Source organism: Alternaria arborescens, assembly GCF_004154835.1.
Source record: "Alternaria arborescens strain FERA 675 chromosome Unknown contig_11, whole genome shotgun sequence".
NCBI lineage: Eukaryota > Fungi > Ascomycota > Dothideomycetes > Pleosporales > Pleosporaceae > Alternaria > Alternaria arborescens.
The window spans coordinates 848,942-861,838 of record NW_021167866.1 but is presented as its reverse complement, the minus strand read 5'-3'; the positions used below and the strand labels follow the sequence as shown (position 1 = coordinate 861,838).

General features: G+C 50.7%; 6 protein-coding genes across 6 annotated transcripts; 2 read left to right on the top strand and 4 right to left on the bottom strand.

Moving 5' to 3' along the window:
* Positions 1 to 1,144: 1,144 nt before the first annotated feature.
* Positions 1,145 to 1,971, top strand: AA0111_g5756 (hypothetical protein; the record flags this gene model as incomplete). Its single annotated transcript, XM_028651903.1, has 2 exons — positions 1,145 to 1,202; positions 1,256 to 1,971. 2 exons carry the CDS (start codon positions 1,145 to 1,147, stop codon positions 1,969 to 1,971), a joined length of 774 nt encoding a protein of 257 aa, XP_028506778.1.
* Positions 1,972 to 2,282: 311 nt separating this feature from the next.
* Positions 2,283 to 4,229, bottom strand: AA0111_g5755 (Vacuolar aminopeptidase 1; the record flags this gene model as incomplete). The annotated part of the gene is made up of 3 exons (XM_028651902.1): positions 2,283 to 3,034; positions 3,085 to 3,282; positions 3,347 to 4,229. The coding sequence occupies 3 exons, from the start codon at positions 4,227 to 4,229 to the stop codon at positions 2,283 to 2,285; spliced, it is 1,833 nt and encodes a 610-aa protein (XP_028506775.1).
* Positions 4,230 to 4,649: 420 nt separating this feature from the next.
* Positions 4,650 to 6,224, bottom strand: AA0111_g5754 (hypothetical protein; the record flags this gene model as incomplete). Its single annotated transcript, XM_028651901.1, has 4 exons — positions 4,650 to 4,992; positions 5,040 to 5,790; positions 5,840 to 6,016; positions 6,068 to 6,224. The coding sequence occupies 4 exons, from the start codon at positions 6,222 to 6,224 to the stop codon at positions 4,650 to 4,652; spliced, it is 1,428 nt and encodes a 475-aa protein (XP_028506776.1).
* A 1,031-nt stretch (positions 6,225 to 7,255) lies between these two features.
* Positions 7,256 to 8,116, bottom strand: AA0111_g5753 (hypothetical protein; the record flags this gene model as incomplete). Its single annotated transcript, XM_028651900.1, has 3 exons — positions 7,256 to 7,313; positions 7,369 to 7,747; positions 7,810 to 8,116. The coding sequence occupies 3 exons, from the start codon at positions 8,114 to 8,116 to the stop codon at positions 7,256 to 7,258; spliced, it is 744 nt and encodes a 247-aa protein (XP_028506781.1).
* Positions 8,117 to 10,641: 2,525 nt separating this feature from the next.
* AA0111_g5752 (hypothetical protein) lies at positions 10,642 to 11,271 on the bottom strand (the record flags this gene model as incomplete). The annotated part of the gene is made up of 1 exon (XM_028651899.1): positions 10,642 to 11,271. One exon carries the CDS (start codon positions 11,269 to 11,271, stop codon positions 10,642 to 10,644), a length of 630 nt encoding a protein of 209 aa, XP_028506893.1.
* A 602-nt stretch (positions 11,272 to 11,873) lies between these two features.
* On the top strand, positions 11,874 to 12,703 carry AA0111_g5751 (hypothetical protein; the record flags this gene model as incomplete). The annotated part of the gene is made up of 3 exons (XM_028651898.1): positions 11,874 to 12,209; positions 12,318 to 12,485; positions 12,569 to 12,703. 3 exons carry the CDS (start codon positions 11,874 to 11,876, stop codon positions 12,701 to 12,703), a joined length of 639 nt encoding a protein of 212 aa, XP_028506779.1.
* Between the last annotated feature and the right edge of the window lie 194 nt (positions 12,704 to 12,897).

The following is a 12,897-nucleotide window of genomic DNA, read 5'->3' as shown; positions in this document are numbered from 1 at the left end:
TTGCCAGCTCGACACATCCTACTCAGCTGGCAACTCGGATAACTGGCCCAGAACGAGCCATCCTCTTCTAAAACCATCATCACGAGGGCCGCTTCGGCGGCTTCCATGATGCGGTGATGACCTGAAAGCAGGGACATTATTTTGTCACGCGCGCGACGCGTTGAGGCTGCAAGCTGTCTCAGTCTCTTCTTGTATGTGCGCTGCTATGATTTTTTTCTTTCGCACGTCGCGGCTTGGGATGACTAGGTCCTCTGGGCCACTTCTGGTAGTCTGAGTCTCAGCCAGATGTACACTATCGCGACTTTGCGATTTCTTGGTTGAGCTTGAAGCTCTAAGGCAAAGTCTGAAGCCCACTATTGTGCCACGCGTTGATCAAGCATCTTTAAAAGCTCCGCTAATTGATGACCCAACAGCAGTAGGTCTTTGCAGGCGGTGAATTGGCCCCAGGTAATCGTTGCTAAGGTTGGGCACTGGCTTACACTACGGTCTCACCGTGTACCTCAGCACCTTGTATCTCACGACTTCAGATGTTTTGTGGCACGAGTAGCGCCCTAGCGCATCGCGTCATGAAGAGGCCGTCTAACAATAGACAATGCTGGAGAGAGTCTTGGCCGAGATTGGCAGACCATCCACCCACCCATCGCGTAACAGGCAGCTTTCGTAGCCGCTAGGTGCCGAAGGAGCCGATTGATCTACTTGGGGGAGCAATGAACGCAATAGAGTCGTAGATGTACTTTGTGGATGGCGCATATTAGCATGTTAGATGTTGTCTTCTCGCGTGCGTTGCTCCAAAAGCTTTGCACCTGGGTACATGCGCAAACCATGATACGCCAACTTACTAAAACAACATCAAGGGTATTGAGACAGCCGCGGCAGCCTCTCTTTAATGGGTGGGATTGTAGGCCGCACCTGCATGTGAATCAGAAGCGCGTGCGGGGTGCGAAAGGTACCTGCCGTCTACGTCATACTTCTGTCCGTTCACAGGACAACGCACCCCACCACGCGCATTGCTTTCCTAGCCGTCCTAAACTAACGCCGTCGCCTCACCTGTCGCCCACCACCGTACAAAGCTTGCTCGTCTCCCTCTCTGCCTTCCCACATACGAACACCCCAGCCGCCTCATTACCCCTACAATACCACCAAGATGACTGCGCAATCACCTCAGCTGCATTCGCCGAGCTCGCATCCTGAGCGACCTAAGGGTGGGATCACACCATACCCCGCTATGTGGTGCACGCATAGCTAACAAAGCCAGGTATCCTCAAGAATTCCAACTCGTACCGCTCCGACTCACAAACCTCCCCCACGAGCGAGCTCCCACCAGCCGTAAGCCCAGTAGCCGAGCGGCCGCAGCTGGGTCGCGAAAAGTCAGAGAAGGACATCGTGCTGGAAAACACACTGCGCAATGCCGGCGCCCACCGGAGATCCTCGTCAAACCCGCGCGGCATAGGTTCACGGCGCCAATCGGGCATTGACCCCGCGGATGAGAATAGTCCGCAGCTCAAGTGGGACGAGGCCAACCTTTACCTGAACGAGCAGAACCGCGATAGCACCATGAAGATCGATGAACCCAAGACACCATACGCCAAGCAGTACGACCCCACAGAGGACGAGGACGAGGTAGAGATGTTGAATGCCGAAGAGCTCAAGGTGGACGAGCTTGATAAGCCAAAACGAAAGCCTAAGATTGACGACATACCCGAGTTTGACTTAGGACAGCCAGAGCTGCAAGCGCGCCACTCTCAGACCCCGGAGAGCGAGAAGAGGGTTATGGTTGAAGAGGGTATGGACACAGATGAAGGCTACCATGGCGAGCTGCTCCCCAATGCCTCGCAGGAAGAGAGGGAGAAGCATCGCAAATTCGAGGAGCTACGTAAGAAGCACTACGAGATGAAGAACGTCAAGGATCTGCTCGGCCACCCAGAAGACGACGAGGACGAAGAGATGCCGACACGGTCCAATGGTCAATAGGTATACGTTACCTGCTCTGACCTTCCTCAGCTTGTTTCTACGTACAGTAGTGGTTGCTAAGGTTGTTTTAAGAAGGACGAACTAGTGCCGCCCAGCGGTCTTGCACGAATTGATTTTGGCGGCATCAAGGTGGAGTTATCGGATTTACGGCGCCATGGTAAAGGCCGCGGAGTACTGTAATGCTTCGATTCGTAGTATGTGCAATGAACGATGTTTTGATTTACTCGATGTGAAGAGATTTGAAGATTGCTTTGCATGATGAAACACGAAAAGTGATGAACCATAACATGCTATCAAAATTGATCAAGATCCTATTCCCTGAATTCCTTATCGACAGACTCAAAGTTTTCCAAGAAACTCTGGAAGGCAAATACACCAAGACCAGGATCCAGACTTCCTGTAGTTGCCCTGATGGAGTGCATACTTAACTGCGGGATTCCGCAGTCTACTGCCCTAATACCCGTCGCAGAGCTCAGCATCGGTCCTACCGTACCTCCACTCCTACTGTCATTCCGAATCTGGAAGACCTGGAGTTTAGGGTCGACTTTGCGAACGCCGATATCGCGGTCTACGCAGCGCTGCAAGATAGCAGTAGAGACGGCGTCAGTCGTCATGTGTGCATTTGAATCCGCAGAGATGGCGGGACCGACATTGAGACGCGGAGAGTGGTTTTCAAGGTACGCGTTGAGGAAGTTGGGGTTCACAGCGTGGATGACGTCGCTCGAGACAAGGAAGGAGTTTGCATATGTCCTGCTCAATGCGCTGCTTGTCTTTCCGTTGGAAGCGAATTCTTCGACGATGCGCTCCATGACACTAGGGAGGAAGTTGCCGTGAGCACCTTGTCGGAGTAGCGAGCCAACTTCTTCGTCGTCGAAAACTGCGACCATGCGGATCTGGGATGAGGTTGAAAGAGATGCGCTAGAGTTGAGGAGAGCTTGGATTGCGGCCCAAGAGCAAAGCTTGTCGTCGATTCGGCCGGCAAAGATGAACTCGCGGTCAAGGCCACCGGTTTGTGCGGGTTGTGTGTCGAAGAGCTCGAGCTCCCAGTTGACAATAGATGAATCTGTTACGCGTCAGTGTTGTCTTGGACGATCTGAAGGTAAGAACACTTACAGTCAGTGATTCCGAGTTCGCTTGTGATGACCTTTACAAGCCTCTCAGGCTGAGTAGCAGTGAAGGCGCCCTCTCCGCCCAATACTCCGGCTTTCGAGTCTCCCTCCTCGTTGTTTGATGAGCTACCGATATCGCTGTTATCCAAACCCATGATAGGTACCATTTGCGTTTCCTTGTTGAAGGGGCCATTTGCGGCAGCTGTAAAAGTGAAGATACGAAGTCAGTGTATGTCTCATGTGCATCTTGTACAGTCACAACTTACCACCGAAGTGGGGAGCCAGCGTCGGGATTCTTGCGATCGGCCAGTCAAGCTTAACAAGCTTGGTGACAATCTTTCCATTCTCCTTGACGAGAACTCTTCCACCAATACCCAGATCGCGATCCCACCAGGTATCGCTTAGCGCGCCAGCATAAGGCGCGACACCTAGCTGTACATATCCCGACTTGTTGCGAAGCTTGGAGATGGGCTTCAGCTTCGCTGTGAGGGCGTCTATATGTCCGGCCAGAATAGCAGCCCCATTGCCGGACGCGTACTTGTCTCCAATAGCAAATGCGATGAGTGAACTTCCGTTTCGCTCGACATAGTATTTGCCTCCCGCCTTCAGCTCCCATGAATCGCGCTCTGACAACTTCTTGTATCCGTCCTTCTCGAGGTCCTGAGCGACGGCATCGACGGCGTGGAAAATGGTGGGGTTGCGTGTCATGTAGTCGGTAAAGGGCTTCGTGTAGCGTGCTGGATCCTCCTTCGATCGAGCGGGAACGGGAATCCAGCAGTGCGAAGGTGTCGGCTTGGACATCTCAACCTTCGGTTCAGCTTGCTCAACTGGCACTTCTGGTATCTTGGGCGGAACAGGCGGCGGGTTCTGGTGTGTCGACGGCGCCGGATAGTCTTGGTCGTCAACGTCAATGAGATCGGGGTAGGTTGCGGCGATGCTGTGACGGTTACGATAGTCAGAAACAACCTGACTCCTCCATCCTCTTTCTGCAGCTCGGTCCAGCCGCTGTCGATGTGGCAACGATGCAGTCGTATGAGCGCGTCCAAGTATTGTCGAGGACGAATGTCGGAGTGGGCGGGGCGGTGACGGGTCCGCGTACAGGTCAGCGTTTGAAGCCGCCTTGCGAAGGCTGGGTGGGTTTCTCGTCATCTTTCTAGATTTGTGTAGTACAGATGAAGCTCAAGACGGGAGTGACAGAAGTATATAAGATGACGGTCGGGAGCGAGGCTGTGTTGTTGTGGTACAGGCAGCTGGCTGGAGCTACCAGCGCCACACATGAGGCGGAGCTATCCGAAAGTGGAAAGCCTCCGAGGCCTCTCGCCGCAGCTATCACACGCTACCAACCTAGGAACCAAATCGATAGTTCGTCGTCACAAACATCACGTCACCAATATCTTACCGTGCGCTCTTATGAGAGTACCAGCACCATACTTCCCTGTTACATGAACATCAATCGTACTTCTACTACTTAATTTGGTTGCGTTATCAGCGAAAATTAGCAGTATCGTACAACAACCCGACGGATCTGGTTCATCCCAACTAACACTATTCTAATCCCCGTACATAGTGCTACGCGTTGTCTTTCTTTGCTACGTCCATCACCGCTTCATCAGCAAATCGACTATCTGCCGCCTCCACGAGGCCATGCTCGCTCATACGTTCATCTATGGGTCTCTCAGGAACAAGAAACGTTGCTGCAAACGTCGATGGGATCGTGATGGCGAACATCACGAAAGCAACGATGAGATTTGCCATGGGCTCGATCTTAGCGGCCCCGATACCAAAAGCCAAGCAGGATCCAACCGACTCGAATGAACGTAACAAGCCGACCGCAAGAGTTAGAGTTTCAATGTCGTCGAAGAAAGCTCCCAGAATCCAATATACGAACATGTAATGGGACTCATTCATAAAGCTGTATATGATCAGCCTTCGTTATGTTTATGATGCATATGAACTTACCGAAAGAGTACATTGACAGCGAACCCACGTCCAAAGCCTGGGAGATCCCAGTCGAGTGTCACTTTTGAGCCGGCATACATTTTCTCATTGGCGACTTGCCAGCCAAACAGGCCCAGCATGAGCAATGAGAAGATGCCCCACGTAACCTTCGCGAGCGTCGGTCGGCTTACGAACTTGGTATCGTAGAACCAGCCCCAGAAGATGTTGGCGAATGTCGCTGCAACACCCGAAGTCAAGGATCCTAACGTCCTCGCACGAACTGAGAAGTACTTGGTAAGATAGATGCCTTGGTACGTGTTGTTCCAGTTGAATCCGATCATGACAGGTACAAGTAAGAAGAAACGCCTATCACGAAGTAATGCCCACCATCTTTGCACCTCTTTCAGAACAGCTTTGTTCTTCGTCGGGTCCGGGACTTTGCGACCGTCGCGATGATAAACTTTATGAGGTGGCGAGACAAGGAGGGCTAGTGGAAGGCCGAGACATTGAAGTGCAATCAAGACAATGTAGGTCGTGTACCCTACTTTTCCACGCTCTCCACTCTTATAATTGAGAGAGAGCTGTATCGAGGAACCGATGAGCTGGCCGAGCTCTCGCAAGCCCAGCCAGATGCCGGTGAACTTCCCTCGATTGTGTACGTCGGCGTAACCTAGCGCGATAGCGCCCTCCGAAGCCCAGAGTGCGGATGCTGCGATGCCGCATGTTGCACCACCAAGCAGCACAAACCATTCCACTCCGTAGCGGTTGTTCACTACAATGTCAGTATACTCCACATCTCCTTGAGGCCTCTCAATACGTACCGTATAGCGACGCAGAGTAGGGTGCGTACCCGAGAGTCCCCAGAAGCAGTATATTCTTCAAGCCGAACTTGTTGGCAAGTATGGCAAAGAGAGAGCAACCAAAGACCATTATCCCGAATGTCAGAGAATTGGCACCATTAACCAGATACGGCTCTTGCTGACCACCTGCACCAACGTCTGTAGCAATTAGACTTGGTCAAAATGTTAAGAGGACGAACAAAAACATACTGTTGAGAGCGTTCCATATACCCGGTTGTGTAAAGCTGATCATACCCACAACGATGACATTGAACAACGGGCTTCTATACCATCGCGTGAACCTGGAGACTCGCTTAGGTGCATCTTGGTCCGCATAGATCTCCTGCTCAGTGGGTTCAGATGACATGTTGCAAACACGGCGACGTACCACGCCTATATCTGTATCTCACCACATGCTCGTCTTATATAGGTACTCTGCCTTTGACATTCTACACTAATGCATGAATCGCCATTCATGCCTTCCCTGTCAGTAGACCCATGTTGCGTACAATGAAGTTATCAAAAGTGGGTAGGTGCCCCTCCGAAATCGTTGAGAACGGTAAGGGACGTATGTCGTGATGCGATGCAGCGATGAGACCATTGGTGCCAAGTTAAGCGAACAGGCTTGGTGTGGTCTGTAAACCCCAGTTCACCTACCATTTCCCGACGCTCGCAGGGCAGAATTTTTCTGGGCGTATTATACCCCATCAAAGGTCGACAAGCTTGAATGATGCAAGACGCTAGGAAGCAGAAATCTCGCATCTTGTTCAGAATACCGAGAAAGTACCCGCAGTACTTTACTATTCTCGTAAAGGCGGTTTATCCTAATACTTGGGGAAAGCGCGCATGGCTACATCGGTTACATCTGAAGTACGAATGCATTCAGAATCGAGTACGATCTATCGCTGATTGTGTACAGACATCCAGAGCGCTCGTGAATCCAAGCTGGTTAACATACTGATACAGGTAACAGGTTCGCGTCAGATTGACTCGATGTTGTGCGGTAGGCACATGGTGGATGAGGAAATAGGCGAGAATTCTAGATTCTGAGATCTTCATGTTAGTCGTCACTTCTCTGCAGGTGTTGCTGCGCGCAAAAGACGAGAAGCGACAATCTTCCAATTGATCTTTACTCAACTTAACCAACCAGTACACATCACTTCATCAAACAAAAAGGGCCTGTAAAGCTACCAAAGCAGTGTCTTGCATACTCTGTAGAGGTCAGCCTTACTAACAGATAGGCCTTCATACGATTGCACCTCATACATTACTATAACAGACGTCCAGACAACTAATTGATTACGGCAGGATATTATATATCAAACTAAGGTTTTTTTCAATAACGCTATTCACATAGGTATCTTGGATCGTCTCCCAAAACAAAAATTGGTCTGACATCTAACATTGAAGGGTCACCTTCTTCCACCAGGAGCAGTCCAAGTCTAGTGCTTGAATCCTATGCATCACTTTAGCCTCAAACTCTGTACGGATGATATGTATATCCAACTTACACAAATGTCTCAAAGGGCACTCCCCTTATCTTCTCAACCCCATCTTCATCAATTTCCCAAGGATCTGGCTGGAAACTTACATCTGCCCACGATAAGAAGAGCTCCCTCCAATAACATGCTTCTGCAGTAGGTGTGAGATACCTATCCCGAAACGTTGCTAGACTATTCTTTACAATAGTTTTCGCACGCTCTGGATTCTGCAAGAGCTCTTGTACTTTTGCTTCGAGGTCGGAGAAATCGCGCTCTACTTCTACAACGTTTTGGTTCGGTCCGGTGGAAATATAGAGGTGCGAATGAGGCTCAATCCATTCAGCTTTATGTGTTATCATGATCGACGCGCAGTTGAGAAGGTATTTCCCTCTGCCCGAGTAGCTGCGTCCTGCGATATTGTCGAGATATTTAGTGATGATCATGCTATGCAACGAGAAAAGGTTGCCTTACCTTCAGTGTGCACAAGGAACTGGTAGTTGCAGTGGTCCACAATCGGCAACGCAGCACTTCCCGCTGTCACATCCGTCCTACTCTTCCAGATCACTTGATCTACATCTGCCCATGACTTCCCTCTTGTAACTCTCATTAACGCACCTCTTACTTCCTTGTTTGTCTTGACAGCTCCTCGCCAGAGTACCTTTGGTACTTTCTTCTCCCATTCTACCTCGCTGCTCTGCATATCACTGCGTATCTGCTGATATTCACCAACCAGATCGAGCGGCCAGGACCAGTAGCCAAAGTCTGGCATCACCCACATCTCCTTGTCAAGAGAGACATGTCGTGAAAAGGCCCAAAGAGTATGGTGTGAGTGAGATTCGTCGGCTATGTCGTTTACGTGGAAGGAGAATTCTATCGGCGGAAGGGGAAAGGGTGAGGAAGTTAGGGCACGGTTGATTTGGTGCAAAGTAGCGAGAAGGCGGGGTCGTTGGTAGCCTTTTCCGTCAAATTTTGAGTCAATAATGTAGAGCTGAAGACACCATGATTAGCTTCCGTATCTTGGTCATGAACCAATAAAACGAGGAATAAAGTTCACCTTGTGGTTGTATATCATAACCCGCACTGCCCCAGATGCCTTCCAAGACAAATCAATATCCGCAGTACTGACGTTTCCCAAGTCTCTTCGTACCGCAACCGAACGATCCAGTTCGTCAAAAAGACCAGGGAATTCGGTGCGACATTCCGTGTGTGAGAGCCCATAGTTTGAACCTGGTGCTGACAACGGTGGGTATTGAGTCTTTGGGTTGCAGAGAGCTCCTGGTGCCGTTGAAGTTACCGGGTTTGTGGCGCTAGGTAGGGGATTCTGGAGAGGCCTCGATGTTCGTGTGAGTGGATGGGAATCGCTGGCTTGAAGACGATAACGAAGAACGGCTTCTGTTGCGATTATCATAAGAAGGCAGAACACAACGAAAAACCAGAAGAGAAATTGGCGAAGACTGCATGTTCTCGTCATGGCGTATGATGTCAACTCTGAACCTTGGACAGGAAAAGGAATGTATCTTGCAGTTTTAGATGTGCGTAATAGCGGAAACCACAGCGAGTCCAAGTAAGAAACAAGACCCGAGGCATGAAAGCAGGGCTAAAACAATGCAAAGTTTGACGGTGGTATTTGAAGCGGTACTGCAAATGCAAAGAGAGCAAGATCAGGTGGTGCGACGGTAACCATTGAGGCGCAGTGCTGAGTGCTGTGTTTCCCTTTCACAAATAGTCAATCCAAGGTAATCAGCCAATCAGAGCTATGTGTGCACAGGGCGAAAGCTAATCCTTTCAGGCTGAGGACAGGTCCAGGTGTGGTCCCTAGCCGCATAGACACGGGGTGACACAGTTGTCTGAGAGTTTTAGGGGTATATACCCCAAGTGTATCGATACTGTAGTTGGGATTGCGGATCACTGGTGTAGATCTCGCACCTTCTTTTCGCAACCAGGTATCATCAACCACGTCCTGTTACTGCTCATAGCGCAAACGAACAACGCGTATGTCTGCCCTCAGTATGCGCAGTCTCTGCGGCGCAGTAAAGGTCAAACTCCGGTCTACGAGAGCTTTGCAAGCGAAATACGCCCGTAGACCTGCGTACAAGACCCGCGTACAAGACCCGCGTAGTCGAAGATTTAGGCCTCCACAACAGCTACCAGCAACGACCGCACGCGGTGTAAGCGGTAATACCATTGGGCAGACATGCATACAAGCAGCTTACAACAAAGACGAGTGAAAAGGATAAATGCAAAAGGTGTAAGTGTTAGAAAGTAGAAAAGGAACAAGGGAACTGAGCTAGCGCGGATCGATCCCGAGGTCTTAGCCTCTCAGACAGCAACCTTAATTTGACGAGATGTTGCGGTCACGCGGGAATGTTTGAACGCACTACACTAGACGATCATGTTTCTTGTAGTCTCAGGAGCGAGTTAATCTGGGTCGCGCTCACAGGCGTGATTATTTTCATCCTTGTCAAGCAGCTTTGTCGCGTCATAAGGGCTTTCGTGGAGAGACAACTATGATGGCAGCCTCCTAAACTTCCCGGGAAAAGCGTACGTCGTTCTACCATCTGTTAGCCGAATATGTACGCCAAAATGACAAGTCGATGAGTGATGACTCACTCGATACATATAACTTGTTGTTCTACTGATTGGTAATCTCGTAGTGGTAGTTTTCTCGCGCGTTCTTCGCGTCTTGCTCCCGATTTCTGTTGACAGAGCACGTACAGTCATCTAGGCCAGCCCGTACACAGTGAAGACATGGTGTCTCGCACCAGGTTGCGCGCCTATCAACAAGTCGAAGATAGTTGTGGTCTCAGCATTCCTTGGGTGCTCATTGAATTCTACCCTGCAGACTCTCCAACGGCCGATACAGAGCACACAAGAAGCGTCGTGGATAACATCTACGCAAGCGCTACATCTACCATTATGGATACGCAACCGAGATTTGAGGTGCCGCCTTCGAGTCTTTCAAATCATTGTGGTTCATCAAAACCGTCTTGACTGGGAGCTTCGCCACGACCCTCAATAACCCATTCAATTATTCAAGCAACTGGTGGCTGAAGCTAGCCAACAAACTCTACGTCTCGAAAATTATAATCTGTACCGGTTTCAGTGCGCTGCTAATCGCGAGAGAGAGGAAGAGACGACGAAGAAAGCGCAGGAGGTAGAGAAGAAGAATGATGGCACGGATGGTGAGACTCAACTGTCAGAGTATCCTGGTGGTGATCAATTCACTCGGATGAATACAAGATGCTATGGAGGGGCTATGGATAACGGATCATGGTACTTACACACCTGCCTACGCATCTTCAATCACAGTTTTATCTCCTCCCATTCTCCACCTTGCGGGAAACCGAGGTGGAACCTTCCGCACTTGGCAAAACTCAATACCGCTTCTTCGGCCATGGTAAAATCTGTGACCTTGCCTCCAACCTCTTCGCTGGCATCCAAGAAATGTGCGTGGATCCTCGGTCCACTGATAGCTTTCATCCAAGCTGGTACCACAAATCCAAATATAGTGCCATCGATCGCACTCCTGCTGGGTCCATTTTCGAAATCTATCGAGTCGAAACGACCAGCGATCTTGAAGGGCATGAGAGTATTGACACCCTTTGCGGGACCTACATCGTCAGACGAGACGAGGTCGTCGAAGCCTTCGAGTGATATGGACGGAATCTTTAGGCGAAAACTTGGTTGGTAAACTGTGACCAATGCAAGAGGAAGGCGTGCATTCATGGGCGCCGAGTTTGCTTTGCCATCTTTGGTGAGCGCATATGCTTTTTGGTCTTTCAGAATCATGAGGCTTCCATCTTCATAGACACCAATGCCATCGGTGCCATGAGAAGTCAAGTCTGCGGTCCGTGGTTGGCCTTGGTTGAAGCCAGCGTTGAGGGCTGAGTATGTGGAGAACTGGAAGATGTCGTTTGGTATGGAACCGACCATATTGGGAAGTGATGAGAAATTTGTGATCTGTGTTTAATCTGATATCGTCTCGAATGTGCTGGAGCTGGAGGTTAGGTTTAGGGTCCGGGGTTAGCGGAGAGCCGATCTCCGACTCGGCTATCAGCGTGTGGGCGTCATTCCTAGAGAGTGTCTGGACACTCGTGGACGCCCTTTCCTATTGTATAGGTATGGCGGTTTAGACTTACCGCTTAGCCCATCCATGATAGAACCGCGCCATGGGGGGTAGCTGTCAACCAACGCTAAACGTCTAGCGTTCCCGTTGCGTATTGCAATCTGAAGCACTCTTCTGAATCTACATGTAGTGCAATTTTCTCTTTGTAGCCTGACGAATTGTAGTTGCAGGATTGATATGCGACCAAAAAGGCCTTCGGAGCCTAATTCGAAGCGGCTCCTTGGATAATTCATTGGAGTCGATGTTCATGGAAGATTGGAGGTGAAGGGAAGGCGGATCGGCTTGGCCAATAACACATGCGCTTATGTAAGTAAATCTAGCGCGAACCCTCGGAAGCTCAACTTCAGTATCCAAGCGGTATCTTTCCCAAGCAATTGCGCAGCCCGTCTGCACCAACACCTCGCCCGATATGCTCCCAGTCGCCCTTCGCGCCCTGCGCTCCCGCGGTGCAGCGGCTAGCTCCCGCTCCTTCGCCCGCTACACGTCGACAGCAACGACCAGCAACCAGGTCCCCGCCAACGACCCCGTCAAGCGCGATGCAAAGCCGAATGTCTCCGAGACCAATGCGCTGCCCACCTCTTCCGAGGGCTCCTTTGACAAAGTCCTGCAGGAGTCTCCGGAGGAGGCCGAGAAGATGAGGGTTACACAGGCGCCAAACTACAAGGGCATCTGGTCGCGGAGTCAGAATCCCAGGGAGGTCGCCATGAGCGGGCCTAGGTTCGAGCAGAGCATTATGGAGGACCAGGTATGTCCTGTCAATCCGCCCATTTGAACACGACCGGAGCATCGGGGTGGAGCAGTCAAGTCGACACACGCTGCAGCGAGAGAGCACCTACTGACACAGCTTGTTTAGCCTCGACCATATGCCGCCATCGAGCTCATCCACAAGCAGCCTGTTCGCTGGACCCACGACCGCACAGTGTCTTGCGACGGAGGTGGTGGACCTCTCGGACACCCAAGGATCTTCATCAACGTAGACAAGCCCCAGATCTGCTGGTGCACATACTGCGGACTACCATTTGTAAGTTTCTTCTCCAACTATGTGTGCTTGAACTCTCAGTGCTCGCGTAGTCTACAAGTAGACAAATGCTGACATTTTTGCAGGCACATGAGAAACACCGACCGCTCCTTGAAGCCACTCCCGAGCACGAGCTATCATACCCGCTTGGGCCCAAAGGTGATGCTGCAGAAGTTAGTGAGACGCAACAGGTGACGGGTGAGCCGTTCGCGCAGCGATAGAGTACTGTGATCATAAGAGCGCTCGGAGATGGTGTACATATATAGTGCAATGGAGAATTTTCAATCTGTCATCGTGTTAGAACTGTGGTCTTGCCCAGTCGCTGGAACATCATGCGATATGGTGTTCGAGCTCATAGAGACTCGGGAGATCTTCTGCGCCTCGCTACTTCAGCACGGAAAATGGGTGCAGGGCT